The sequence below is a fragment of the Zingiber officinale genome, chromosome 1B, assembly GCF_018446385.1.
Source record: "Zingiber officinale cultivar Zhangliang chromosome 1B, Zo_v1.1, whole genome shotgun sequence".
Classification (NCBI taxonomy): domain Eukaryota; kingdom Viridiplantae; phylum Streptophyta; class Magnoliopsida; order Zingiberales; family Zingiberaceae; genus Zingiber; species Zingiber officinale.
Genome location: NC_055986.1, coordinates 53,192,501 through 53,205,827, shown reverse-complemented (window position 1 = coordinate 53,205,827; position 13,327 = coordinate 53,192,501). Strand labels below are relative to the sequence as shown.

Genomic DNA, 13,327 nt, shown 5'->3' with positions numbered 1-13,327 from the left:
AAAATAGAAAATATTTCTCAACACTTAGCTAACAAAACAAGTTCGCAGCAGAAGTTTTACGGAATCTTGATTATCTAAAGGCCTCTCAAGAATCTTTGAACCAAACTTTACAAACTGAATGTTTTCCTAAGAAAAAGGAAAAACAAAATTCTGATAACGAATCAAAACAATTATTACTACAATCAAAAGACTTGATTGTTAGTAACAAATCACAACTTTATGAAAAACTTGATACTTTGCTTCGTTTACTTGAAGAAATTAAATATAAATGAGCAAACTTCGATTTGAAAATTCACACTATGAAGAAGCAGTAGAATAGACAAAATACTTTTCCATCACAAAAGAAGACGGCTACTGTCAGACAGAACTTATTGGAAAAGGAGATCAAAAATAAGTACAACAAAACAACACCATTATAGCCCTAGTAACCTCACTCCATTATAGACTTTCCCTGATTGAAACCAGACTACTTCAAATAGAAAAACTCACCTTAGGAGGTGCACAAACTAGTGATTGGAAAGAAGCTTTAACAAAGCTAAACAAAGACTTAAGTCAGGACACCGCCAATTACTTCTAAATTTTTAATCTATACTAGACCAGATGAGTCTCACAAGAACTGAACTTTTTACGGGCCCTTCTCAATTGGTTAGACCTACAAAAGTGAATATCACTTCCTAGTTAGATGCCCTTACTAGATGAAATAGTTTTTCGACCATAGATCCATGTAGATTGGAAGAAATTATTGACGTAGAAAAAGATTTAAATATCTTTTCTAATGAATAACTAAATACTTTAAATCCCAAGAAACCTTGTAGCCAAGGGATTTTAAACTTCTAAACCACTGTATATAGACATCATAGGCAAGAAGTTCTTTATCTTCCTGATGAAGGAGAAGTAAGACTTGGTCTTATGACAGAAGAAGTTGCCAAAACACTATATCTTAGGAAACATAATTATATCTATTTAGGACTCATTGTGTTGTGCCTAAGAGGACTTACAAGAGACAAGTTAGGAGGTAAAATACTTTTAGTATTACATGATACTAGACTGTCAGACAATGAAAAAGCCATTATAAGCCTTATTGAAATAGACATGAATATAGACTTAGGTATTACTTATGTCCAAATTTTAATATGATTATCAGAGACTTCGTTAAACATATCCCAATTCACATCCAAGCAAAAGGATACAACCAATTTTAAGGAGATAATATCCAACTTGATATTATATTTTTAGGTAAAACCATAAATCACATGAATAATCATTTTAAAATCTCTGTGGCTGATGTGATTGAAGCGTTAACTACTAAAGGAATACATTTCCTTAAGCCCAGAGAATACAACTCAGAAACATTAGCAGGATTAGAATGGAATATCAATCTACAAAATCTAGAAATTACACTAAAACAAACATCGTCACTTATGTACAAAGACAAAAATAGTCGACTCTCTGTCCACTTTTTTGGATATCAACCAATAACATTTGTTAAAAGATTCAGGAGGGGTCTCACCACACTTACAAGCACTAACCTCTGATGGATAGGCAGAGAGAATGGGAGAGATGACCGGGGGGGAGAGAGAAAAATGGTATAATCCTTAGTAAGAGAGCTCTGTGAGTCCTTAAATAAGGGGAATATTTTTATGAGGCATAGGACGTGCCCAAAGTTGTAGAATGAGAAGAGGAGAGCTAAATATATCACAATTAGTGTAAAACCAGAGATGGACATTTTTAACAAATTTATGGCAGCTAAGCTACTGACCATCAAATTGAGTACTTACTAGAGGTGTATTGGTAGTTTTAATGAGGTGACTAGGTAGAAATGAGGTAACTGTTCATCAATAGTTGAAGTGGTAGCACCGTTATCTAAGAATATGCATGAATAGTAAGTTCATGGCCTTGGATATTAAGGGTGCATTGAACATGAATATCGATGGTAAGACCAGAATTACAAATACTTGGAGTTTTGTTGGATACTAATTCAGTATTCGCAGGATCTTCTGATAGCATAAGGCGTTTACCTTTGCTATGATCCAAAGGAGGAGTTTGCTTGCGGAGTTGAGCAAGTTCAGTTTCTAAGATATTGAGACGAGTTTCTAAAACAGAAACCCTGGTTTCTAGTAAGGAGTTTCGAGTACTGCCTTTAATAGTATAACTCGGTGGAATTATAATTTGAAATAGAGCATTTAGACAAAGATTACAACATTGTTTTTTACAAAGTTTGCAAGTCCCTCATTGTAAGATAGAGCAATATCCACATGTAAAACAGGGGGCATTATCCGTTCCTTCTTTTACAGACCACTCATGAGGACAAGTACATTGATTAACTCGTAAATTAGTTAAGTTTTGTGGGATAAATTGATGATATATAAATGTGAAATTGTTTATATCTTTTATTGTATCTTCAAAAGTAGTGTCATCAGGTACTATTGAAGGGTCTAAAAAGGAGTTGATTAAAGTGTAATCAGTAGAAGATGAAATATCTTCAAAATCTTCTACTGTGATAATAGAATAAATAGAAGAAGTATCAGATACATTTGATTAGACTTCAATTAAGTCTAAGTTTCTTTTCTTTGCTCTTTCTGACATAATAAGTCTTTTGGGGTTTTAGTTTTGGTTTGTGAGAGATGATGGACTTCATAGATTTTCATTTATGTTTTTGTTGAGCAGTTCTGTATTGTTGCGGAGTATAAGTCTGATTACAAAATCCATATTGTTGGGTTTTCAATTGTTTTAAGATATGAATATAAGTACATTTAGCTTTGAGTGTGGTTAATATGTGTTGAATTCTAACTCTTATGTTGTCATAGAGTGCTAGGACATTTTGATTTGTCCTCGACTTGTGAATTTCTTTTCCTAAGTCTCCTGGAATCGTTCTCCTATAGCCGAACTATAGTAATTTCCTGATACAGCTGTTAAGGCTAATTCATTACAAAAGGTTTTATGTAATTCTAGTTAAACAGTTGAACTTGTTCTAAGCGTCGCATAACTTTTTTCTGTCTAATATCTAAGCCAGTATTAGCATCTCTTGCTGTTAAAAGTCTATGATTGACGTAACAAAAGTTTAAAATATTATTTCCTTGTGAAGCTATTTTAGTAACTTCTTCTGGGAAATGAAGTTTAAAGTCTTCCCATGTGGCTCTGGCCACATTGCCTAAGTAGTTTTCTCCTACTGTTATCATGGCATCGCCTGTTTCTATATCTAATTCATGTTTTGCTTGATAATCACTTTTTATCGAGACTATCTACTGTTCTAAGTAAGTATCATATAACTATGGATCACATTCAGTTATATTTAATAAGACTGCATCTTTTTCAAAAAAAAAATATAACTTATGGGGGTCGTCTTTTTCTGTAGTCATGACTAGAGGATTGTTATTTGTGTAGGGCACTATCTTAGTTCCAAGAGGATGACCTTGGCCATAGTTCATTGTTCTCATTGTACTTTCTAGCAACCTAACTTCATATGGTCGTGAAGTACATGAAGTTTTTGGTTGACGTAGGAATGCTAAGATTAGAAAGGGTCTCTGTCATTCCTATGGACTGAGTATTTTGGACTATGATATTTCGGTCTTAATCAAAAGATAAAGTCCAATTTGCTGAAAGTTTATGATATTCTAGCTCAAAGGCTTCTAATTCTAAAAGGTCTTGAGTAGTTAAGTGTACTGTAGCCTCTAATGGCATATAGACATGTTCATCTAAGTCACTAAACAGGCCAGACATTGGTTCTAGTATGTTCATATAATTGTAAGTTTCTGCTATAGTACGTGCTTGTTTAATCTTATTTTTTTGTACCATTTGCAGATGTTTTTGTCCTAGTTGTCTTAAAATCTGGACTAGATCTGAAATATAAAACATTAAGTTATGATTGGGTTCTGACACTTCTGTTTCAGTAGCAAGTGTTGTTAGTTGATATCCAGAAAAGCAGACCGAGAGTTGATTGTTTCTGTCTTTGTGCATAAGTGACAATGTTGGTTTTAGTGTAATTTTTGGATTTTGTAGATTGATATTTCATTCTAATCCTACTAAAGTTTCTGAGTTGTATTCTCTGGGCTTAAGGAAATGTATTCCTTTAGTAGTTAACGCTTCAATCATATCAGTTATAGAGATTTTAAAATGATTATTCATGTGATTCATGATTTTGCCTAAAAATATAATATCAAGTTGGATATTATCTCTTTGAAATTGGCCATATCCTTTTGCTTGGATGTGAATTCGGATATGTTTAATGAGTCTTTGATAGTCATATTAGAATTTGGACATAAGTAAGTAATACCTAAATTTGTATTCATGTCTATTTCAATGAGGCCTATAATGACTTTTTCATTGTATGACAGTCTAGTATAAAAATAAAAGATAGTTCAAATAGAAATCAAAGAAAGAATGCAATGATACTAACAAATTAGCGAGATTGATTGAAATAGAAGGATAATTGATTAAAAGATTCTTCACCCTTATAAATGATGATGTGACTTATTTAAATTGTTGTTGATGTAACTTATTATCTTAATATTACCACGTGTATGCTATGCTATTATTAGTTCAAGGAAATAATAGGAGTGTAAAAACTATAGAGGTGTATTTAGATGATTTTACAATTCTATAAAAACATTTTGAATAGGAAGATAAACTATGTGTTTAATGAATTTCTCTTGTACAAAATTTTTATTTTTTGAGTATTACTAAACTATATTTAGTTTAGTTAAGAGAAAATTTCATATATTTGGTAATTAGCATTTTTATTGCATGTATTTATTTTAGTTAAAAGAAAATATATAACATAATTTATAGAATATGCATATTTTTGAGCATTTTTTGGTTTTGCATCTATGATTCTTTAGGACCCATGACATTATTTTCAAAAATTATATAAAATGTTTTGGCTCTCAACCAACTTTTAATCAAAACTTGGTCAACGCTAAAATAGAGTTAGCATAAACAATGACTCTTTTAAAATGTTGTTGAGTCAAATGTCAAAAACGACTCTTTTAAAATGTTGTGATTCAAATGTCAAAATTTTATACCTAGTGGATGGTTGAGTATCCAATCATGGTTTGACACTATTTTTTGTTAAAACTTGGATCCATATTAGTCTCCTATACTCCATATGTAATGTTGGAGACATATATATTATTCTTAATATTTGTTACGACCATTGTAGTCCCCTTGTTGAAAATTTATATATTTTATCCCTATTTTGGCACTCAACTAATTTTTCTCAAAAGTTGATTGAGTGCCAAAACATATAATAATTCCCGTAAATCACATAAATTAGGGGTGGTTCGGTATAGTCGATATAAAAAAAAAATCATACCGAATTTTTGGTATGGTGTAAATTTTATACCGTTTATATAAAAATGTTGGTATCGGTACGGTATATGTGATATACCAATACTAAATCTCATACCGATACCGAAAAATTCGGTATGATATAATACCGTATTGAAATTTTCGGTATATTGATAATGTCGGTATGATTCGGTATATTTCGGTACGATATGTGCGGTATACTAAATTTTCAATATTTATTCCCACCACTATCCTTAATAACCTTAAGATATATCACTTTATTTTGCCACTCTACTTAATTTTGGTCAAAACCTAGGTATTATACAAGGCTAAAACATGACTGAGCGGCAAAATAGATTATATAGTTATTGTAAACCACATTTGGTCCTAAATAGTAATAAGATGCATCATTATTTTTTAGACACTCATTTTAGTCAAAACTTGGTTATTATATAAAAAGAGGGGGTAGGGGGGAGTAAGATATTGTAGAAAAGAAAGATGTCTTTTTCTAGCTCAAGGGGGTGTTTAGGTGTAGTCAAATTCTAATTTTATTTAATTTTATCTAACTTGAATATATTGTCAAATATCAAAAAGAAAAAAATATTGGTGCAATTAGGCCTTTGGTGATTGAGATCAATTATTGGGTTTCGATGTTTGAATAAATAGTTTATGTTAGGATCATATTTGTATTTGATATGAAGTTGTTCAAGACTTGATTGAGATACACTTGGGGATTTGGCATGGCCAAGTGTATTGATGACTCGATGGCTTGAGGTCTATGAAGATGGGAGAAAGATAATATTGGACATCCAAGGGACTACAGGATGAGGAGCATTGGAGTGTGGTTGAGCCGAAGGAGGCGAATTGCGTAGGTGAAGATGTGAAGGATGACACGTGGAGCGAGTTAAGGGGTCAAGTGCATCTAAGGGATGAGTAGCCTGATGGGAGATGATGTCGAGGCAAAGGAATATAACTCTTAGTGATCTGAGTGTTAAGAGAACATATATCTTACTTTGACACCTTCACATGGTAAGGTGGAAAACATATTTAGCATCTCATCTCTCTTCTCTTGTTCACCATTTGATCATCTTGAGAAAGGGGGTAGCAGTCTTTTTGGAAGATGTTTTAGATCTCTGAACTCATGAAGTCATGCACGATAAAGTCTTTTTTGGAAGATGTTTTTGATCATCTTGAGTGCTGAGGTCGTCCAATTGGTTTCTTGATAATCATCAGATTAGCCAACCATGTTTTGGAATTCAATTTTTTCTGATGCTTCTGTAACTCTTCATCCACAACTTCTTATTAGATTCCTTTGCAATTTTCAATGCATTTGTTAGAGGATAATTAACGTTCACATGAAGGCGATTATCCAAGATGCTTTGGTTTATCCTCTTTATATCTTTAACAAACTCAGCAAAAGTTATTTGGATTACCTTGATAGGTATATGGACTTCATCCAACTTTCTGTCCTCTTTTAGAATTAACTCGTTTTCGCTTTGGCCTTGTTGTAAGCTTTATCCTCCGCCTTATCTTCAGAATTGAAGCTGTAATTATTATATTCAATGAATTGCTGGTATCCTGCCTGAATTCCTTTGAATCATCTCAGACTAGCACCCCCTTCCAAAAAACATGGATCAATATTTTAGGCAAAGGGCAAGTCCATTAATTCTTGCTTAGGTCTGGTATATCCTTTCATTTGTTTTCAAATCTAGCATAACATCTATAATTCTTAATATGACATTTTCTTCTGCTCACCACTCAAATGTTGATGTGGTATTGATGTGACACAATGATGATTTAGCAAAATGCTAACATGGATACTAGCTTGGATCCATGATTTAGTGGCAGGGATCACCCTTTCTTTGGTTGTCGCCTTTGATATCTGAGGAATTGATGGTCAATCATTGACCAAGAAGAGAGGGTAGGGTGAATCACCATACACGTTGATATTTTGTTGTGTTGGCATAATGACGTGTGGACATCATGTTAGTAGTTTATGGACAAACAGATGGAAAATTAAGAGTGCTAGATTTTAACACATTCTATGGATGTTATGCTCGATTTAAGTAAACTTAGTATATTAATAACCTTTCAAATTGGATGTAATTGGAGTGTAGTATCAAAAGCTTCTTCAATTAATAATTTTTTGAATATTTATATTATCATATTTATATTAACATCAAATGTCCAATGTTTTTATTTTATGAACTTTTTAAAATTTCTGCTATTATACATAAAGCAAATTTTTAATGTAGTAAAGTTATGACTGAAGGTTTGTAAGTTGGTTAATCTTCACGCTATTTGTTCTTAATTTTATTATAACTTTATTGCAGTTTCATAACGCATGTGTTTGTTTAGCCAACATTTATAAAATAGGTGATGTAAATGATTATGTTCTTCGAATTGGAAGATAAAATGCTTCTCATTTAATCCAAAAAAGGTCCTATTTAGGATAGGGAACAAAAGATCAGAGATTTGTATTGTTAGGCCAATTTGGAACTTAGAATTGTCTAATCTTAAAATGTGAGTCTCAAACTTGTCAAACTTGGTCGACTCATCTTGTGTCACTTCCATCTCTATGGCCCCTAGTGTCTTAATTGTATTTTCTCTGCATCCAATGAAGATCTAATTCATTGACTCAAGATAACTCTGGTCTATTCCGTCTTTGGGAACATTCTACATGCTGAATTATCCCTAGCATCCTCCTTAATAAGTAATTTGCCACTTGGGCTCAAGAGTGTTCTCATGGTTTTACTCAATGCCAGCCATCTCTACCTTTGATAGTTTCAAAACACATTAGTATTCTCTTCTGATCAGCAAAATCAAGAAGCCTTTGGGCATATGACTAATACAAATCATGGTCAGCAAATTAGTATTCAGAATCCATACTGCTATTGGCCCTTTGATACAAATGTTAGTCTGACACTGAGATTAGGCTCTCTCCGCTTTGGTTAGGTGCTAATTTGCTCCTCTTTCTCAGCAACGTTTTTTTTTTTTTCTTTTCAATCTTCTCCTATTTATCAGCTTAGGTTTCAATAGTCCTTGTATTCAAAATCAGTTGACCTTGAGTGGTCATGGCTTCTGATTCAGAGGAATTTTTGACCTGACATTTTGCATTTAGCATTCTATGACGTGCCACCACTTCAGCTTTTTTAAAATATGAATTCTATGATATGCCATTTTGCACTAGCATGAAATCAATAAAATCCTGTCATTTCAGTAGCCTGAAATCATTAAATTCATTCAGAACTCACCCATCTAGTTTTAGGGTATTGTTTCAGTAACTTCAAATCGATGATATCATGCAATTTGTTAAATTTAGCATGGCTTTGGCCTGCCATTCTGCATTTTACAGTCGTCTAAACTGTTTCAGATGGTTGCTGGGAGATTTATAAATGTTTATTCCACAAATGACTGGATACTTGGAGTGGCTTTTCGTGCAAGGTATATGTAATTATCTGTCCAAAAGAACTTATAGTGTGGCACGTGCTCATATGCTTCGTTTCAGTTTGTTGACCCAAGGTTTGGCTGGAATACAACCCATTGATTCTCCTGGGATTGAAAATGTAATTAGCTCGCGCCCTTTATTTTAACAAGTTCTCTTCACTTTTTCATGTCTTGTGCGAAAGATTAAATGTGTTTATATTTTGTTTAGATTGATGCTACTGATTACATTGACCGGCACTCTTCATATCTTTGGACGACCCAGCACATTCTGGAGCAACTTGAACTTGATACTTATTATCCGGTTTTCAATCATATCCCCTTGGATACTTACCAGGATATCAGAAATCAATCCAGCTAGGCTTGTATGAATCCAGTGCGATCCAAAATTGTACGACGGTAGATTGTTACATTTTGTTGAAATGAATAAATTTAATGTACCATATATTTTACTAAAAAATTGTGACTCATTTTACTAAATTGTATATCATATGAAGCATTATTGAATTTAAACATCATCAAATAACAAAAAAATTTCTTGTGGAAAAATCATCCAATTGTGCAGCTGTGAAGATGTTAGCATAGAAAAGGGAAGGATTGACATTGAAGAGGGAGTTCATTGGTATGTACCAAAGTAGGCAATTTGACGAGTAATGGCTATGACGAGGTTAGGGACCCACCCCCCAAATTGGGTGCTTAGTAAGGGAGTGTTAGTAGTTTTGATTAAGGCAGAAGGAATAAGAGTTGAGTAGAGTTTCATCAATCATGGAGGTTGTAGCTCCATTATCTAAGAAAGCACGTAATGTTAGTTCATGTCTTTGTATATTAAGAGTACATTGGACATGAATATCGAGGATCAATCCCATGTTACAGATACTGGGAGTTTGGATGAAAACAAACTCAGAGGTTTCAGGTTCCTCCAGAAGTAAACCTTTGCCCTTGTCAGAGGGGAAATCGTTTAGGTAAGTGGCAGGGCTGGGTTGTAGTGTAGGTTCAAGTGGAGACAATCCACCTGGGTGAGGTGCAGTTCAAGTCCATCCCGTAGCATAGCAATCTCTGTTTCTAAGAGATTTAATCAGGGTTGTTTCTAAGAGATTTAATTGGGTTTCAAGGATTGCTACTCTTGATTCTAAGAGTGTACTGCGATTACTCCGTTTCACAGTATGAGTCAGAGGGATATTGATTTGGAAAAGAGTTTGGAGGCATAAATTATAATATTGTTTCTTACAGTATTTGTAAGTGCCTCTGTTAGGAATGGAAGGATAATAACCACATGTAAAACAAGGAATATTATCAGAGCTATCATAAATCTATTAAATTTTGAGGAATGAATTGATGATACATGAGAGAGATGGTGGAAGTCTTGTAAGATTTCATCAAAAGGTGGATCAGACAATAAGTCTTCCTCTTCTGAACTATAGTTGTGAGTGGGATCCAAAAAAAAGAATTGATTAAAAAATAATCTTTAAGTGCTGAAGGAGGATTATTTTTTAGGCCAAATATCAAAAGGATTGAATAAATAGAAAAGGTATTAGAAACATCATATTGTACTTTAATTAAATCAAGGTTAGTATTTTCAACTACTTCAGCCTCAGCTATATAAGTTTTTCCTATCATGACAAGTAGAAGAAAGATGTCCTGTTTTATGCAATGTTTTAAAAAACACGACGAAGCGCTGAGTCCAAGCTTCAAGCTTTATAAGCTTAAGCGAGCTTAGGACAATTTTAAGCGTAAAAAAATATTTTTTATTTTTAAATAAAATTTAATTATTTTAAACAAATAAATAGATCAAATAATACTTAAACATGATAAATTTAAGGTTCATGCATAAATTTCTCACATGTTTAGAAAGGCAAAAGTCACAAAGTTTATAATATCCATTCATTTCAGTTTTCACAATAAAAGAGCATAAAAAACTAGATATTATCTAATTCCTTGTCTGATTCTAATTCGATCTCCTCATCTTCATTCATCTCATCTTCCGTATTATCCGATACAAACTCGTTTTCATCGGGCTCCCCTATAATATTAGCATTAATATCTCTTGTTGGCTGTAAAGTGACAATCTCCATCTCAACTTCATCATCACAACCCTCAACTATCCAAGATTAGCCTTGCTACCATCACGTGCAAGTAAAGTCTCTAATTTATCCTTGTCCTTCTTCTTGTTCATCAATCTTGCATTAAATTGGACATAAACTAGATTATTCTTGTAACATCTAGTCTATTCCTTTTCTTGGTGTGTATCTAGATAAGAAAAAAATAAAAAAAAGTTAAGAGTAATTTATAAATTATTATACAACTATCAAATTAAAATATAACAAGACAATTAACAATATGTTACCCCTTCAAAGACACTCCAATTCCTTTCACAGCCGGATGAACTAGTAATTAAGCCAAGGATCCTCTTTGCCATCACTTTTAAATTTGGTGTCTCATTGCCATAGAAATCCCACCAAACTTACTGAAAAATATTGAAAAACAGAAAAAAGAGACAAAATATGATAACAATAATATATTAATATGAAAGGAAATAAATAATAATGTCAACATACTTGGATTGTAATTTTGATCATTAATATGACATCCACTTGTTGCTAGTTTCTTCCCAAAAGTGCCTTCTTTTTTAGTGTACTTTGGCAATTCAATATTTATCATATGATGTTGCATTTGAGCTTCAGGAAAGAACTTTTTGACACAAACAATCATATTGTCCGTTATCAAAGGATCATCTTTTATACTTTGATTCTTGAAGAAGTAATATGGATTCAAAAGATAAGCTGTGGTATGAAGCGGACCATCAAGATGACCCTTGCTTTTGGAATCAATAATGTTTAAAATCGGCAAATAATCATTCTCTTCCTTGAATGTTTTTCTAATTTCCTCTTTTGCATTCAATATCTCTCCATACACAAAACCCATGGATGGTTTCTCCTCTCCATCAACAAGCCTAAGAACTTTTACCAATGGAGTGAATATCCGCAAGCACAAATCCATCGAGTTCCAAAAATCATTTGGAACAACAACATCAAAAGCCTCTTTCCCCTTTTTACTCCTAGACCATTTAGTGCTATCCCATTCATTGCTAGTCATCATATTTCTCAACTCTTGCTTCTTGTCTAGCAAACTTTGTAATGTTAGGAAAGAGCTTGCAAATCTAGTGACTCCTGGCCTAACTATCTTCCTTTTTGTAAACTTTCTCATCAATGCCAAAGTCTTGTGGTGTGCATAAATGAAAATAGTGAAAGACTTTGCCTTTTTGATCACTCCATTAAACATAGGAAGTTTAGAAATTCCTTCAAGCATAAGATTTATTGTGTGAGTGGCGCATGATGTCCAAAATATATTGGGTCTTTCTAATGCTAATAGTTTTGCAGCTGCCATATTATTTGAAGCATTGTCAGTCACAATTTGAACCACGTTTTGAGGCCCAACCTCAATAATACATGCATTAATATAATCAAATATGTATTGAGAAGTGTGAGCATCATTTAAAGCTTCCTTCAATGAGATAAAAGTGGTACCAAACTTACAATTCACACACAAATTCATGATGCTTTTTTTTTCCTATCACTCCAAGCATCTGTCATAATAGAACAACCATTATTTTTCCATTCTTCTTCTTTCTTTTTTAGAGATTCTTTTGTTCTCTCTACCTCTCCTTTTAAAAGTGGCTCTCGTAGTTGGTATTGAGAAGGAGGGATATAACCTGGACCATATTGTCCTAAAGCCTCAACAAATCTTTTAAAACTATCATGCTCAATTGTATGGAAAGGAAATCTAGCTTCATACACCCATCTTGCCAAATATTGATGGACTTCAAGTATTCTTTTCTTAGCAATTGCATCATTAATATTTTGTTGCTTCATTTTCTTACTTGCACTCATAGAAACATCATCTACTTTAATTGACTTTGCAAATTGGTCAATGGGTCCTACATTGATGGATCTTTTCCTGCTTTCTTTCTCAATGATAGCTATTTCATCATATTCCTCCTCACGAGAATTCAAAGTCATAACCACATCATTCATTATCTTAGATTGATTCAATACCTTCTTTAGCTTCTTAGACTTGTTGTCCTCAAGTGTCGAACGACATTTTTCTTTTTGTTCTTCGGTTGCCCTCCTACATGATTTCACACCTTTTCCTTTGATTCCCGAAATATGAATTTTGTGCCTATATATTCCACCCTTTGTAACTTTACCACACAAAATACATTTAACAGAGTTAGAATTTTTTGGATCTATAAACACTGCCATCTCCCATTCAACATCACCGAACTCTTTTTTCAATTCGCTGTCTTTAGAATTAGAGTTAGATGCCATCGAAGAATAATTTTGTTCCATTGATCCCTACGAAATACAAGTCAAATTGACCATATGCGCATAATCCAAATTTCTCCAAATAAAAGATAATTAACACGAATTAAAATTAAAGTACATAAAAAAATACTTCATTACCATCACAATAATTAATTAAAAAAAATCGAACTGATAAAACTTGTAAGACAAAAACAATACTCTGCTTATTGAACTAGGACTCTAGGAGTAGATTAAAGATAAATAATTGATGAATGAGAGACTTAAAAAAAAATTCC

At 33.0% G+C, this 13,327-nt stretch overlaps 2 protein-coding genes across 2 annotated transcripts in view; one reads left to right on the top strand and one right to left on the bottom strand.

The window, feature by feature from the left end:
* Positions 1 to 9,243, top strand: part of LOC122056613 (transmembrane and coiled-coil domain-containing protein 4-like) — a gene marked incomplete in the record, with an annotated part of 120,688 nt that extends 111,445 nt beyond the window's left edge. Inside the window, 3 exon segments of the mRNA XM_042618640.1 lie at positions 8,660 to 8,730; positions 8,795 to 8,852; positions 8,942 to 9,243. Coding sequence (XP_042474574.1) covers positions 8,660 to 8,730; positions 8,795 to 8,852; positions 8,942 to 9,091 — 279 coding nt within the window.
* Positions 9,244 to 10,646: 1,403 nt separating this feature from the next.
* LOC122038398 lies at positions 10,647 to 13,055 on the bottom strand. The gene is made up of 3 exons (XM_042598134.1): positions 12,387 to 13,055; positions 11,286 to 12,231; positions 10,647 to 10,828 (listed from the first exon to the last, which is right to left on the bottom strand). Exons 1-3 carry the CDS (start codon positions 13,053 to 13,055, stop codon positions 10,647 to 10,649), a joined length of 1,797 nt encoding a protein of 598 aa, XP_042454068.1.
* Positions 13,056 to 13,327: the final 272 nt, after the last annotated feature.

Bases quoted from the DNA above. Each gene is read 5' to 3' on its own strand.
- LOC122038398 (XM_042598134.1), bottom strand. From the start codon at position 13,055: ATGGCATCTAACTCTAATTCTAAAGACAGCGAATTGAAAAAAGAGTTC. The intron at 12,232-12,386 runs GTAGAGAGAACA...ATCTCATTGAAG, and splicing joins AGCCACTTTTAAAAGGAGAG to GAAGCTTTAAATGATGCTCA. The intron at 10,829-11,285 runs GTATGTTGACAT...AATCTTGGATAG, and splicing joins TGATCAAAATTACAATCCAA to TTGAGGGTTGTGATGATGAA.